Source organism: Ochotona princeps, chromosome 19 (genome assembly GCF_030435755.1).
Source record: "Ochotona princeps isolate mOchPri1 chromosome 19, mOchPri1.hap1, whole genome shotgun sequence".
NCBI lineage: Eukaryota > Metazoa > Chordata > Mammalia > Lagomorpha > Ochotonidae > Ochotona > Ochotona princeps.
The window spans coordinates 4,729,996-4,745,430 of NC_080850.1; the positions used below are offsets into that span (position 1 = coordinate 4,729,996).

The 15,435-nt window shown below is 38.9% G+C and overlaps 1 protein-coding gene across 2 annotated transcripts in view; it reads right to left on the reverse strand.

The window, feature by feature from the left end:
• Nucleotides 1-15,435, reverse strand: part of CPEB4 (cytoplasmic polyadenylation element binding protein 4) — a 56,941-nt gene that overhangs the window by 20,572 nt on the left and 20,934 nt on the right. The window contains exon 3 of one of the 2 annotated variants that reach the window (XM_012927678.2): nucleotides 2,609-2,659. The exons of the other annotated variant lie outside the window; for it this stretch is intronic. Within the exon in view, the coding sequence (XP_012783132.2) occupies nucleotides 2,609-2,659 (51 nt within the window). The remainder of the gene's footprint in view (nucleotides 1-2,608; nucleotides 2,660-15,435) is intronic. 2 annotated transcript variants of the gene reach the window in all.

Sequence of the window (15,435 nt, forward strand, 5' to 3'; positions counted from 1 at the left end):
AAGAAACTCTGGGCTTTTTTTTTTTTTACACATTCAGTACTCAAGAATTTCCCTAAGATTGACTCTCAGGAAAAAAAAAAAAAAACAAGTCTACAACTTATGACACAGAAATATAGTAAAATATTTCTTAGAATGTGAACCATAATATTCTTAATACAATTATCAATCAATATTTGTTGAACTTCATTCGCATTACCTCTTGGAAATGGAAAAGGAGCTCCTTACAGTTCCTTTCAGACTTTAAACAATGACTTTCAAGACACACAAAGTATTAAGTCTTTATGTTCAGTTTTGAGAAGGGGCTGCATGGGTTAACACATGAAGGACTGAAAGTGAATAATTTCATATTTTCCTTTATATAAAGAAAAAAGTAGGTTCAACTGTAAACAATTTTTACAAACACAATCCTTGTATCTTTTTCTTATAAATCTTTGGCATTAATACTCTTGGCCATAAAACTGTTTAATTACTTTATTTTGAAATGCTATGGGTCCAGCCTACAACTGACTTACATATTTGTAATGCTTACCAAACCCTTGACATTCATAGTATGCAATTCTCTCAAGTTTGTCTTCATTGAGCATTAGTCATAATTACTTTATTTTCCTGGATTTGCAATAAAGATAGCCCCCACTCAAAGAAAGGACAAAGTGAGAGCTGAGCTACCAAGAACCACTACATGAATGAAATTAATTTATCCAAAGAAATGATCTGCTCAAGAATGTTTCACAAAGAACACGGCAGGAATGCAGAATGCTTCTGCCTAATTCAGGCTGCCTAGCGACTTACTCACACCCTCCTGCCTCCCTTAGTTTCCATTATAGGAATGTCAAGCAATCATCTGCTCTAATCTGAGGAAGTTTATTCTTTATTATAAATGAATACATTGGCATCCTATCTTGGGTCGTTAAACCTAACATTAAATCACAGTTCACAAAATGAAATTTTGAGGCCCACAAAGCTGAATATTAGATCTGAGATTGTGAACTTGGCTTGAGGAGGCAGCAAGTTTATCCTGTTTGACATTTTTTACTCTTTGTTTTCGTATGTTTCAGTCTGAGACAACATTAATTAATAATAAAATTTCCGTATATGCAACAGCAAAAATAAGCTTGTCCCTCTCTACGGTTTAAGGAAGAGTACAATGCCAAAACACAAATGTTTCAGGGAAAAGTTAGCTTTATTCTTTTCCAAATAAGGACCATTGAAAAAATGGATATTAAGGGGAAAAAAATGCAAGGTAATCTCATATTAATAGTTTTTTTTTTTCATTAAGTAAATTTAGCTTTAAGGAAAGCCCCGGGGAGACAGGGTCTCTCACCACAGCAAAGCTGGGCACAGAGGCAAGCAGTCCAAACGATCAGCTTGAGGACACTGGCACAGAGTTGCTCACTGTTCCTAAAATCCTCATAGCAGTTTCTCAACTCTTGATTCATTTCCAGCTCTGATATGACTCTGGGACTAGTGTCACAATAAAAAGTGTGTTGTGCTACACGCTCCCTCTGTGTCCCGCTTACTCGGATGTCACTGTCACAATTGGGTTTGGTTTTAGGCTTTCAACATTATGCTGGAATCATGATCTGATTTCTATCAGACTGAAGGCTAAAGAAGTGAGATTACATAAATGGATAGTTTCCAGAAAGTTGGATGCATCCTCCTACTCTCATAAAGCCAATCTCTCTCTGACTTTCTGGCTTAATAACTCCAAGTTCCACGGGGCACTGGTTTCAAACACTAACCAAAAGGAGGTCAGTCATAAAAATGACTTTTAATTTCTCATTCACAACATGTCAGAAACAAGAACTAGAAGAGGTTACAGTATGTTTCTTTGTGGATGTTCTGGAGAAAGATGATAATACAGCTATTCGGCAAAGAACACTTCTTGGAGGTCATGGGACTTATAACAGGCTTTGGTCCATGGAAGGTAGAAACACAAAACAACGTGAAATCTATGTTCAACAGTAAACAAATACCAAACAGGAAAGAGACCTGTGCAAAACAGACCCACACACACACGCATACACATTAACCTTAATTCCTTCTGTGAGTTGTCCCCGCACCCTTGCCCTCTTTCCTGAGCTTACCTCGCTTCAGCACATGCACAGAAGAGAACTCAGCAATACATTAGCAACATTTAGACTCTACTAAGACTACAGGTAAATATCAACGAAACTTTCACTTTCTTCCTCTGTTAAGGCAGCAAATGACCTTGTGCTCTACAACCTCAAACACTGCAGTCTTACGCTGCCTGTCTCTGGTTTCAGATCTCATTACCCTTTCCCTTTCCTGAAGATTCAGTCACGTGGGCTTCTAGGCCTACATTTTCAGTAACTATACGGAGCTTGTGGTAGATGATGCATCTTCCTATCTCTCTCTTTTTTTTTCTATTATCACCAATTTCAGGACGGGTATCAGCTGGCTCTCAAAAATAAAAGCTTTTGCCATCATTTTGACGGAAAAGGAGTATTCATAAAGTAGCGGATACATTAATAGCAACTTGGAATTACTGTAAAAACACTAATGTCACCTCTACATTTGCTGTATTTGCTCACCTAGTGATTTATTTCAGTTATGTGAACTTCACTAGGGGAAATCAATTATCACTTACCATTAACAAGCAGAGAGCTATCGGATCCTGGATATGAATAGTTTAGACGACCTGAAGGTAAGAGAAGGCCATTACTAATTCAATGACAGAGCTGAACTGATAGCTATTAATAGGCAATAATTTAAAAAGCTGTTGATGGGATAAAATGTTGCTGTGCTAATGAACACAGTAAGTTGGAGGACATATCAATCAGCACATTCACCAACATTCAAAAAAGGAATGTTCGAAAATGCAAAAATATCCTTCGTATGTAACTATTTATCAGGTCATTCTAAATTCAAAAGCCTCATCCATAGTAATTTTCTTTAGGGCATTTTGTTCCTACGCTAAGTCATAACTTCACTTTCTGCGCCATAATTGTGATTTGTTTTTTCATTTGGATAGTTTATTACTTTCAAAAGTATGTTAAAAGCAGTAACATTTTCCTTTGGGGCTCCAAACAAGTGTCTTGTGCCTCAATGTATAAGTCATGCTAATGGGCTTAATTCGACTTTTGGGAAATACATAACAAAGGTAAAGAAGGACATTTCATTGTATTTACACATGGTGGAAATTGCCCAAAGCCCACAGCACAGGAGCTACAGTAGAGCAGGCACTCTGTTGAGATATTTTCCTTCTAATTTTAAAGTGGTTCAAAAATCTAGTTTTGTGCCCTAACTGCATACCCCAGCAATCCCTCAAAAAGCAATTTGTGAACACATTAAAATTTTTGTTTGCTTAGCTATCATCCAAATTAGTAGCCATAAATAAATGAGGATATAGAACTAGAGTTCTTGTAAATTTAAGCAGTTACATTTCTGTATGGAAGAGTTTTTGCATTATCTGGACAACAAATCTTTACTGAGTATATCCTATCTACATTAGCGCCACGTTATTACTTATAAAACTCATCCTGGCAATGTTTTAAAGTTTCCATACTCCATATGTTTAGCCACAACCACCTATAGCAAAGCAGGGAAACCTTAACAGGGAAATCAAATGTCAATGTTACAGTTCCTATAAATCAGAAGTAGTTAGGGGGCCAGGGTTATAGCCAGGGGTTAGTCAAGCTGTTGCCTGCAGGGTCAGCATCCCATATGGGTACCTGTTCAAGTCCCAGCTGCTTCACTTTTGATCCAACTCCTTGCTATACACTTGGGAAAGCAGGGAAAATGGTCCAATTTCAAGTATTTGGGGCCCTGCCACTTCTGTAACAGACCTGGATAAAGTTCCTGGTTCCTGGTTTCCATCTGGACCAGCCCTGGCAACCTTTGGAGAGTAAGCCAGGAGATGGAAGATGGAAGATCTATGTCTCTCCTTCTGTCTTTCCAAGAAATAAAATCTTAAAAAACAAAACAAAACAAACAAACAAAAAAAACAGGAGTAGTTTGAGGCACCACAAACATTCCCTTAGGACACAGTGGTCTGAATTCTGACCTCATAGAACTATCACTGTGAAAGCCACCAGAGAAGCAGATAAGCAGAGCTTTTCCCATACCTGAGGCTCTGGCAAGCTCTCCATGAACAAGATGCTATTTTGTTCCACAGAACATTCTGGAAATGAGTTAACAGGTGGTCCCATCAATTCAACAGCTGCACACTAACAGCTTTTTAGAAAGGAACTTTAGGGTTTCAATGGTTTAAATCTTAGTTCGTTGAAATAGTCTTCAAAGAAATGAACTCACAAGAAGGAAAAACTCTTCCTCTGTTGCCAGCAACTTTCATCCATCTCCAAATCCGGGAGTCCAATTTGAAACAAAATCATTATAATTTTTAAAACCAAAAAGCGTTTTTTTAAAAATCTCTCTCCCCTGTTAATTGTTACCCTGTTAATTGTTCAACTTAAGATTTCAGCCTATTCCTATCTAGGGAGTGGATAGGAGTGTAGATGGAAAAGGCGAAAATTAATACTTAAATTTCAATATCTTCCTAAAATTGGTATTTTGAAATGATAGCATACATAGCCAAGAATCTACTGAGTTCAACCAGAACTGCTTTAATTAATGCCTAGATCCTGTGACTGGAGGTGGCAGGAACAAGACCATGACCTTTTCTGCTAGCTACTTGGTAGCAAGGGGAAGCACTGTTTCTGAATCACTCACTCAAGGCAGCAGCTGAGTTTTTACACAGGAACAAATGAGAACAATCCAAAGCACTCCGGGGAAAATGCAATCAAAGATAAACTAGCTTAATTTCGGTACAAAAAAAAAAGAATGAAAACGAAAAGAAACCCAGATAGTTTTTTCCATAATATGAATACTCCATGAGCTTTTTCTTTGAAAACCTTCATATGAACAAAACTTACAGCTGTAAAACTCCAGTATATGAACAAGAACTCAAACATTCTACTTTCATTTATTGTAAAAAATTCTAAACCAATGCATAAACAAAAGCATTTGATTATATTAAAGATAGGGATTAAAAGAAAATTTTTACTATTAAGGAGGAATGTTTTAATATTTCAAATTTTAAATGCTAACATCCCAATCAAAACATGACAGTTATAAAAAAAAATGACAATGCCTCTTAGCTGATGCCCAGAAAGGATAATTAACAGTGAGACCATCAAAAGGAAAAAATGATCAAAATTGGTGTTAACCGAAGTTCTGCTTTATCAAAAACTCATGTTTTGGGTACCTTTTAGAGAGACAGTATGTGCGTGGAGTGACCATGACAGGCCAAAGATGTTCTTTAACTCAGCCCGGAGAGTACCTCAGTGTACACATCCTGGAAGGACAGCCCCCAAGATCGCTAACTGGGGATGCTTTTCTTCTTCTCACCTTTCTCAAGGCACAATATGATACCAAAGAATCGTTAAGCACTGAAGTGATACCTGTTTTTAATTTTTTGACCTAACCGTGTCATACAATACCTGTCTGGCTAGAATCAACTTGGGTCTCTGAGCAGCACATTTTTTTTTTTCTGTTTCAGTTTTAAAATGCAACAGTAATTACCTGATAAGTTTCTGTTCAAATTTTCACAATGCTTCCCTAATCTGTCTCTACCCTGCTCATCCGTAAATTCTTTCTACAAGTAAACTAAAATATGAACAACGTGTATCCCTTTCTTCCGTTCGGAAATCTTCCACAGGCTTCTACTTTAAACGCCACAGGGATGTCAAGTCCTCCGCAAGCTTTTCACACTCTCCTTGCACTTCCTTCCTCTTTTTCTAATATCTTCCCTGCTTGTTAAATGCCACTTTACATGGATAGTCTGCATCTTTCAATTCTATGGAAGCAATGACAATCATCTCCCACATCTGAGGCAGTGGCCCTCACTGCACGTTCCCAGTGAGGGTTGCACGTGTAATATTTATAATGACTTACTTATTTAGACTTTCAGAATCATAGCAAATTAAGAGAAAGCTACAGAAATGGCCCATATTACCCTTACAGACATACCTACACAATTTCCCTTATTATCAATATCTCCCTCTATAGTGGTTCATTTGTTACAAACCTATAGGGACACATCATTATCAGTCAAATCCCCTGATTTCATTCCAGTTCACTGTTAATATAAATTCTGTGGGCTGGGACAAGTCTTTATGGACACACGACGACAGCCACTGCTAACATATCACCAAGAGCAGGTCTAATTCCGCTCTCCCAGATTCTCCATCCTCCACTTGTTCTTCCCTCCCCCACACCAGACCAGACCAACCCTCATCTTTTGACTGTCGCCACACACTTGCCTTTTGCAGAATGCCTTGGAGTTGTAATCATACAGTGTCCTTTTCTGATGGACTGAGTACCACATTTACATTTTCTCCATTTCTCTGTGTGGCATGGATGGACTGCAGCTTATTTATACGTTAATCTAATGAGGGCATCTTGAATACTTCCATGTTTTGCAGCTAGGATAAGGCTGCTTTAAACGTCATTAAGCAGCTATTTATGCAGACCCAGTTTCTGAAGGGTTTTGTTCCAAAGACATTTTTAAGGTTCATCTTCCATGAAGACACCATCCCAAAAGCAGAAACCTCTTTTTCAATGAAAATTTATCTCTAGGTACTTAGCAACACCCAGCCATCCTACATTATGTTTTACATAATAGACCTGTTCACACAAACACCACCTTTAGGAACTAGAGAGCTTCTTCTGTTACAGGTTTTTGTTGTTTTTGTTTTTAAATCTAGGTGACTTGATTTTACTGCCTGGGCACCAGGTGAATTCAGCACATTTATTCTACTGAAATTAAAACAATAGCATTTCACAACTAAATACAGGAAAGTGAAAATAACTGACATGTCTGAATATAAATATAACTAAATGTCAATCATTTTGTTTGACTTGTTTTTTGATAACTCATCCATCGAGAGACATAAGTCAGCTTTGGCATTTGAATTCCTCAAGGGAGAGGCAGGACATTAGTATTTTGGACAAACAGATGTATCTGATGAGTAAAATTCAATCTTCGAAGGCTCTTAGTATTGACTTTTAAAAATATAAAAAATAAAATACTGCCACATCAGCAGCTTTAACCTTGGGGGATGTTGGGGCAGGAGAAGCAGGAGCCTCTGGAGACCAGCTGCGGCATTTGGAGCCAGAAGCCTGGCATACATCTTGCAGAAGGCATAGGCTATATTTGGTGACATGACTCAACTTGGCCAAATATAGGCATCTGATACGGTGTGACTCTGGGGAAATACACTACCAAATTCTGCAGCCCAGAAAAATTCACACACTAACGAGGCAACTTTGAGCATCTCTAAGAGAGAATCAATACTTACCAAACAGAATGACTTAGGTCAAGGTATGGGGAGGAGGCACTGAAAAAAGCAGTATGTTCTATCAAGCATTTTATGACTCTAACTAAAGCAAAACCAAGAAAGGAGAACAGACTAGAAGGAAATATTCCTACCAGCAGTATATGACTTTCATAATTAGATAAAGTAAAAGTTTCTTACTGTCGCTTCTGATGATTCAGCAGGAAATCATACAGTAAAGGCTGTCATTTCATTACAAACACACAAGGAAAAATATCAAGCGTTCTATAGTACTATTAGACTCCCCACTACGACCTTCTCCACTCTCAGTCATACTAGCATTGTTGCTGACAATATATAGGCCAAGGAAAAATAATAATAACTATTTTTCATCCAAAACAAAGTCGTAGTCCTATACAATGACACATAGTATGAAATTCTAAGTTAATTTTTTAACTGACTCACATTGTGAAAACTTACTCTAAAGGAAAAGGGGCAAGGGGGGTGCCATCTACTGTAAACATCATTCAAAATTTGCAATACCCGTATGTAAATGCACATAACATTTGTTTTTTATTTAAAGTAATATAGCTTTTGCTCATGTACACTTTTTCATTTACATCTGAGTAAATGAAAGCTATATACATCTTTAAACTTTTAAAGGAGGTATTCCACTTACACATCTGCTATTCTTATCAACCAAGCTGTCTGAGACTCACAGCAATGGTGGCGCTGTGGTGACCCTTGGCCAACGTACAGCAAGGCTCAAGAATGTGAAATAAATTCAAGGGCTTTGAATGCCAACTTCATACTGTGCTTGTACAAGTGCGGCACACATATCAAATATAAACCAGTAAAGTGTATTCAATATTTTTTAAAAATCAAACACATAATTACTAACAATTCATCCTAATTAACTAAAAATAACACCCCAAATCAAAATCAGTTACCTTATTCTATCCCCCGACCTATTTATATCACAATCAACTTCTAAGTTACCTAGTTGGAGCTTACTGTTCTCTATGGTAACAAGATCTTTAAGGACAGGTTATGGGCCTTGCATCCCAGAGCTTGGGGCAGACAAAGATCGATAAAATGTTTTATTCATTAATTCAATAGCTAAGCCAGCAGACAGTAGTGCCTGAAGTGAAAACAGAGTTTTGCTTTGTGACCCAGGTCAAATTACTTAGCTTTACTGAACCTCAGGAAAAGAGCTACTTTCAATGTCACAAAGCTGTTGTGAGACATTGCTAAGATAACAAATTCTTAAAAAAGGACTCAATGTGCAGTGGGTGCTTAATCAATATTAATTCCTCTGCCTTACTATAAGCCAGAGAGAACCAACACCTTTACTTGTAAGAGAAAGAATGTCAAAGAAGGGAGTGGCTTCGGAGTAATAAGAGCTTGCAAGAGTCCTTGGTTACAAACTGGGAGCCTTCTCTGAGACAGAAATGATCTTCCTTTTGCACTCAAAAGTCAGGTTTTTTTTTTTCTTACTGTGATAGGATAGCTGAAAAACAGACTGTAACAGTGGTAATAAAATTCTAACATTTTCCTACCAGATAAGTCAGTGGAATATATTTCTACAGATCAGAAAGGTTCCATGTCAAAGAAGGACTGTGTTGGTTATAACTCCAGGCAGGTGCAGAATCTAAAAGAATCTAGGAAATTTGGGCAGAAGGGAATGTCTAAAGAGAAACTAAGAAGGAGTTGACCCAATTAAGGAATTCAAAAGATTTCCTACTGCCAGTAACACTAACAACAAGCCAGCAGGCAGGAAGGCTATTTTTATCTTTGCCAGAAGCCTTCTGACTCTGGATGCTACATTTAGAGAACAGAGCAACGAGATAACTTGCCTTAAGAGGATGTTATGATACTAATGATTAATGAACCCATTTTTTTTAAGCTCTAGAAAACTAGGCAGAGTTTTTATCCAAACTCAATCAGCTGACGCTAGACTTTTTTGTTTTGTTTTGTTTTTTGAAAAAGTAAAAAAGTGGAAAGGAAATAGAAAAACAGACCCAGGGATACCAGAAAAATTTTAACTAATCCTAAAAGAAGACCAAGGTAGTAAATTGATATTCTTGCCTTGCAAACTGCTTAAGAGAAGCATGTGTCACAACAGACACATTTTAACACAACTAATAAATAATTCTAGAACTGGTACCAAGCTAAACATGATTTTTAAGGAATGCCTCTATGGACTTGAACGTTAAAAAAAAAAAAACAAGATCAACGGAGGAAATACCTAGGGACCACAAACTAGGTTACTGTAAGTGACAGTAGAGATAAGACTAGAGAAGGGCTAACTAGAGTCTTCTCCAACCATAGAAGCTAAGAGAAATTGAGAGTAATCTTATTTATAACCATGACTTTATAAAATACTATTCCTACATTAAAGAACCGCTGTTTTAAAAACTGGTTATTGAAGGCCAAACCCCTAAAAGCAATCAGCAAAGTCACAGGTTGGCTCTCTGCATAGAGATCTGTCATCAGTGCTAATTTAATACAAATTCTGATGACCTTTGTAAACCTTACCGAAGAGTGTACTTCAATGTCATATTTGACATTAGAATTGCACCTTCTCCCTCTGTTACTTCTCCAAGGGTCCAGTCCCTGTTTTCTCCTAGGAATTCTCAAGGCTCTAGAGTCCTTTTTCTTATTTACTGACCTACAAAATTAAATGATGAAAAAGACTGTCCAAACATGTCTGCTTAATCATTTGAACAAGCTACATGAGACCAATAGATTAGTTCCCAGTGTATTCCATCAGCTTAAGGCAGTTCTGATGTGTAGTAGATGCTTGAGGTCTATCTGATACCTGAAATGTCTCAGACAGCTTTGCACTCCACATATCCAAAGGAGAGTGGAGGTTGGGGATTGAAGGGAGAACACGGCATCTGAATCACTTGGGGAGCAGACACACTTAGAACCCATGACAGGCCTGGTGAATCAGAATCCAGGACGAGAACAAGGCAGCCTGGAAAAGTTTCCTCAATGACTCTTATCTCCACCCCAATAAGGCAATCTTAGTATGTAACCAGAGGGTGTAAGATACAAATCTTCCACGTGATGATAAATAAAGATTAAAACTGTTGTCCCATTCGGGCTGTTAAACTGAAATTTTAAAAGTTAGTACTTGCCCTCTGTCAAAATGCGCTAAAACAAGAATGACCTCAGTTTTCCGCTTCCCTCTCAGAGGTCACACGGCAATTATGCAGGCCACTGGATCTGGGTGTTCTTATCTTGACCCTCCAGATACCATCAAGTTGAGTGACTTTACATAGCTATTAGATCTCTCTGAACTTCAACTTTTTCCAAATGTAGTATTGGAGATCACAAAACTCACAGATCATTCTAAGTATTTAAAGATCAGAAATAGAAGGTTATTGTAAGAATTATAATATGTAAGGTCAGAGATAGTTTTAAGAACAGCACTAACAAAAAATCAGAGAAATCAGAACTAAGAATCTGTTCACTTGAAACGTAACATTACAATATACAAAACGTCCAGGTTTACCTCAAAAACAAAATGCAGTCCAGCACCAAGTGTCCTTCAATCAACTAGATACCTGGAATATGTTGCTTATATGTTTACGGAGCTGGTATTTAGCAGCTAAGAAATGTAGGCTGCTTGCAAATCTTACAGCTTAAAGGTGGCTTTAGGCATATCTGTCTTCCCCTCCCAACAAGAACCATCCGGTGAGCTAACACCAGGGGCACCCCTGTGTTCCACAGTTCCTGCTGGTCCCTAGCACTCTGCAGGAGGTAGCCTCATTTCAACGGGCAAAAAAGACAATGTTCACTGGAGAGGATAAGCTAGGAGTAAGTGACCTTATTCCACCTGTCCTCCCTCCTCACCATTTCCTCTACTAAATTCCCTTTTTTCACATTATTTTCCTTTTAACAAGAGGGAATAGTCTAACAACACAGAATAAACAAAATTAACTAGAGCAGCTCTAACAATTCGCAATTGGATCAGCAGGTGTCATAGAGGCTTCACTCCCAGATAACAAAGACCCTCACCCCTAACCCAGGCATTGATATGAGCAACACAGCAGTCCCTCTAACTCCACAGCACCTTTACCCGTATTAGAACTGTGCCACATCAGCAGCCACGTGCTCATGCATACATAAGTGGGATGTCTGATCGCTAATGTGTCCACAGGCTCCATGGACTACAACTGAAGGACAGAAACATTTCATGAGGTCAAGTTTAAACAACCATTTCCTAAACAATATTTCTGGGCCTATCTAAAAAAAAAAAAAAAAATTGCAACCCAGAAGCAAAGCTTTCAACTAAGGTTATATCCTTTCATAAGCTACGCAATATTTAATACTGTCTCACACAGATTCATATAATACTTGTGATTTCAGTTATTAAACTATAAAAGCTTTTAATTTTGTCATTTAAAACTACAAGAATTGCTGGTAGTAACCTAAAGATCATGAAGTTCGACTTCATGAGTCTGTAGGCTCGGAGAGTGTGAAGTCTAAAGTCAGGTTCAGGAATGACCCTAGACAATCTCAAGAGTTTCCATGTTGTAATAATGGAAATCTCTGATATAGGACAAAGACTCCTGAGCACTTCCGAGGACACTGCTAGTCAACCATGCCAGACATCTTTATAATATCATGGTAAGTACAAGTTAGGGTTTTTTTTTTCAATAGGTTCTTTTTAAAAAAAGATTTATTTGTATTGGAAAGGAGAATATACAGAGAGGAGGAGAGACAGAGAGGAAGATCTTGCATCAATTGTTCACTCCCCAAGTGACTACAATGGCCAGGGCTGCACTGATCCAAAGGCAGGAGCCAGGAACTCTCCCGCGTCTCCCATGAGGATGCAGGGTCCCAAGGCTTTGTGCCATCCTCGACTGCTTTCCCAGGCCACAAGCAGGGAGCTGGATGGGAAGCGGGGCCGCTGGGATTAGAACCGGCGACCATATGGGATCCCGACACGTGCAAGGTGAGGACTTCAGCCACTCTGCTATCACGCCGGGCCCTGGTTTATAAACCTCAATCATGGCTGCCCTCCAGAACTAAGCTTTGTTCTCTGTTATTGGGTCCTCAAGCACAAAAGGGTTCCCTAATTGGTTGATTCCTCCTCCTGTTTCCCCAATGGAGAGCAACTGGCATCTGCCCAACTAGATTCCAAAGAGCTTATAAAACTGCCTTCCCTTCAGTGTTCCGCTAATGTTCTTAACTGACTGGTTACCAGGTAATGCCTGGAATAAAACAAAGCCTTGCTTTTAGAACTGAGAGCACTGGCACAGGATTGAATTCAGAATCAGTCAACTAGACAAAATAACGAAGTCCAACAGTATCCTGAAAATCTCCGCACCTGATTCAAAATGTACTGACTAGCTTAAATTTAGTTTAAAAAAGTATGGCTTTTACAAACTGTATTGCTGAGTAACAAAATCCCTAAGATCTGTTTTCTCTTTCAGTGAAGATATGGCAGTATAGGGGAAAAAAGAATTCACAAATCAGGCACGGACAGCTGATAAATTAATCAACCACACACAATATTTAGGTAGAAATTCCAAGCATATCAGGAAGCAAGAATTTTGTGGCACAATTGTGAACTGTTCCCTCCTTCCTGTTGCTAAACTGACTGCAGAGCCAACTTGGGTATTTCTGATGACGGCTGTGAATCAGGGAGCATTGCTTCCCCTCTCCCAAAGTCATCCAATAACAGAACAGGATTACATAACAGGATCAAGGCAGGTCTTAGACTGCATACAGAACAAAGGGCTTTTAATAAACAATATTAGTATACACAGTTATTTTAGTAGCTGTTGCAGAATAAGACAGCAAGGGTCAACCCTCCATATTCTTATAGAAAATTTTGGAAGGAAAAAAACAGAAAAATGATAAGGGACACTACGAAAAAGTATCCATTTTACCAGGAACATGGATCTGCACAGATGTAACGGTCTCCTTCGATACAACAGAGTGATCCCTCATATTTATCACTGGAAAATGATGACAAAGTCAGAAAACCTTACTCCTTAATGTCACTCAGATGTCATACCAAGATGAAGAATATTAATATTTTTGTCTGGCCACATGGTAAAATCTAAAAGAAAAACTCCTGGTAGCTACTATCTCACTATTGCTTGTTTTCTGATCTGCATTTACCATATCTAGTTTACTCCTTAACCAATGCCTTCCATTTGAATGTGTGTCTAACAAACTAAAGTCACAATTGCCATAGGCTATGTCAGCCTTAATTCTGAATAAATGTTTAGAATCTTTAACCTTCTAATGACAGAAAAAGCTTACTTTTACTTTCCCTGGCCCTGTCTTCCTCTCACCGAAATAAAATCCCAGATGCGAGTTGTAAGATGTCTATCTGATTCTCATGAATCCCAAAGAGGATGTCTGCGCTCAGTGTGAGGGTGAAGACTGGGAGACAGGTGATGTAATCATGGCCACATCATGGATGACATAGACAAGCTCTCCCTTTATGACAACTACCCAGCTGATTTTCAGAACAAACAAAGGCAGAGGACTGAGCTGGCTGCCACACTCCAATCAGCTGAGCTACCCAGCCACCTAGGATTATTATGTTTGGAGTACCAGTGTGTATGTGGAAGTAAACATGGCAGATGAGAAGCTGGCCAAGGCACAACATGCCTTTAGATGAACTGAGCTGACTGCAGCTCCGCAGCCAGTGTGAGGAAAACCCAGATCCAGTCTTGGGAGATGTCAGCGTTCACTCGCAGAGGGTTTTTGTTTCCCTCTCTGCACCTTCCCTTCCCCACAGATGAAGACCAAAGCTGCTGTAGCTACAAGTGTGAAAAAGTATTCTTGTGTTGTTCAAAATCCACACCCTTTTTAAAAAATAAACTTCACTGATGAAAAGGACCATGAGAAATCTACCAAAGCCTGGTTAAAAGTAAACCAGAAAGCAGACAATTAAGAACAGGTTCTATATCAATACATCATTACAATCAAAAGAAAGTCACGCAATACAACTTTGTCCCCTTCTTCTCAACAGAAGTTACCACAGCACCAAAGCCAAGGCCCCACCCTACCACGCAGCTAAGGAAATGCAAGCCAGACTGTAGAGGGGTTGCATTTCTGCAGTCAAGAAAAGGAACAGGCACACTTCAGTCCTACAAAGTCACACATAAAGCTGTTTGTTGGGCTTGGTGGCGTGGCCTGGTGGCTAAGGTCCTCGCCTTCATCCCATATGGCCGCTGGTTCTAATCCCGGCAGCTCCACTTCCTCTCTATCTCTCCTACTCTCAGTATATCTGACTTTGTAATAAAAATTAAAAATAAATAAATAAATAAATAAAGCTGTTTGTTGACCAGTTTCAAATCGTCTACTTCCCTGTGTCTGTCTCCACGTAGCACAATGGTCTGTTCTACTTTGCTTTAATTAGTCAGTACCACGCAAGCAGAGCAAGAAAGAATTAGCAAAGTTCACGAAGGTGCTAGCCAGGCATCTGAGGCAGCTGCCATTGAAGCCTGAAGACTTGCAACATTTCAAGATCCTCTAAATCACATTTGATATCACATACTAGTCATGCAGTTGGGAAGGAGAAATTTGATTATGAATCCAAGTAAAAGTAGATGCCTGGCATCATCCATTTCTTCTTTATGGTACTTTGTTTTATGTCCCTATTAAATATCTCTTAAAGGAAAACATTCATCTATCTCAAAAGCTGGGGGATGGGGTAGGGTTAAGGGTACAAACTAATATGCTCTCCAATTGTCAGAGGACAACTACTGATTTAAAATTTTAAAAGTTGAATACCTTAAGAAATGATACTTTCCATTTGAAATAAATTGTTCTGGTATTAAAAATAAACTGTTTTAGTGGATTTCATATTTTTTTTTAACATTTATTTCCAATTCTCTCAAATATATAACGTGATCTACTACATGACGAAGCTGGAGCAGGTGCAGCAATGTAAGCTGCTGCTCGAGATGCCTGTGGTATCAGAGCGCCTGGCTGCAGCCTCGGCCCCTCTTCTTCCCATCCAGATTCCTGCCCATGCAGGCCAGAGAGCAATGAGTCCCTGTCTCTCGTATGGGAGCCCTGTGAGTGTCCCCAGCTCCTGGCTTCACCTGAGCTAGCCTATGCTTCTGCAGTAACTTAGGGAGTAGACCTCAACCGTCTCCCTCTT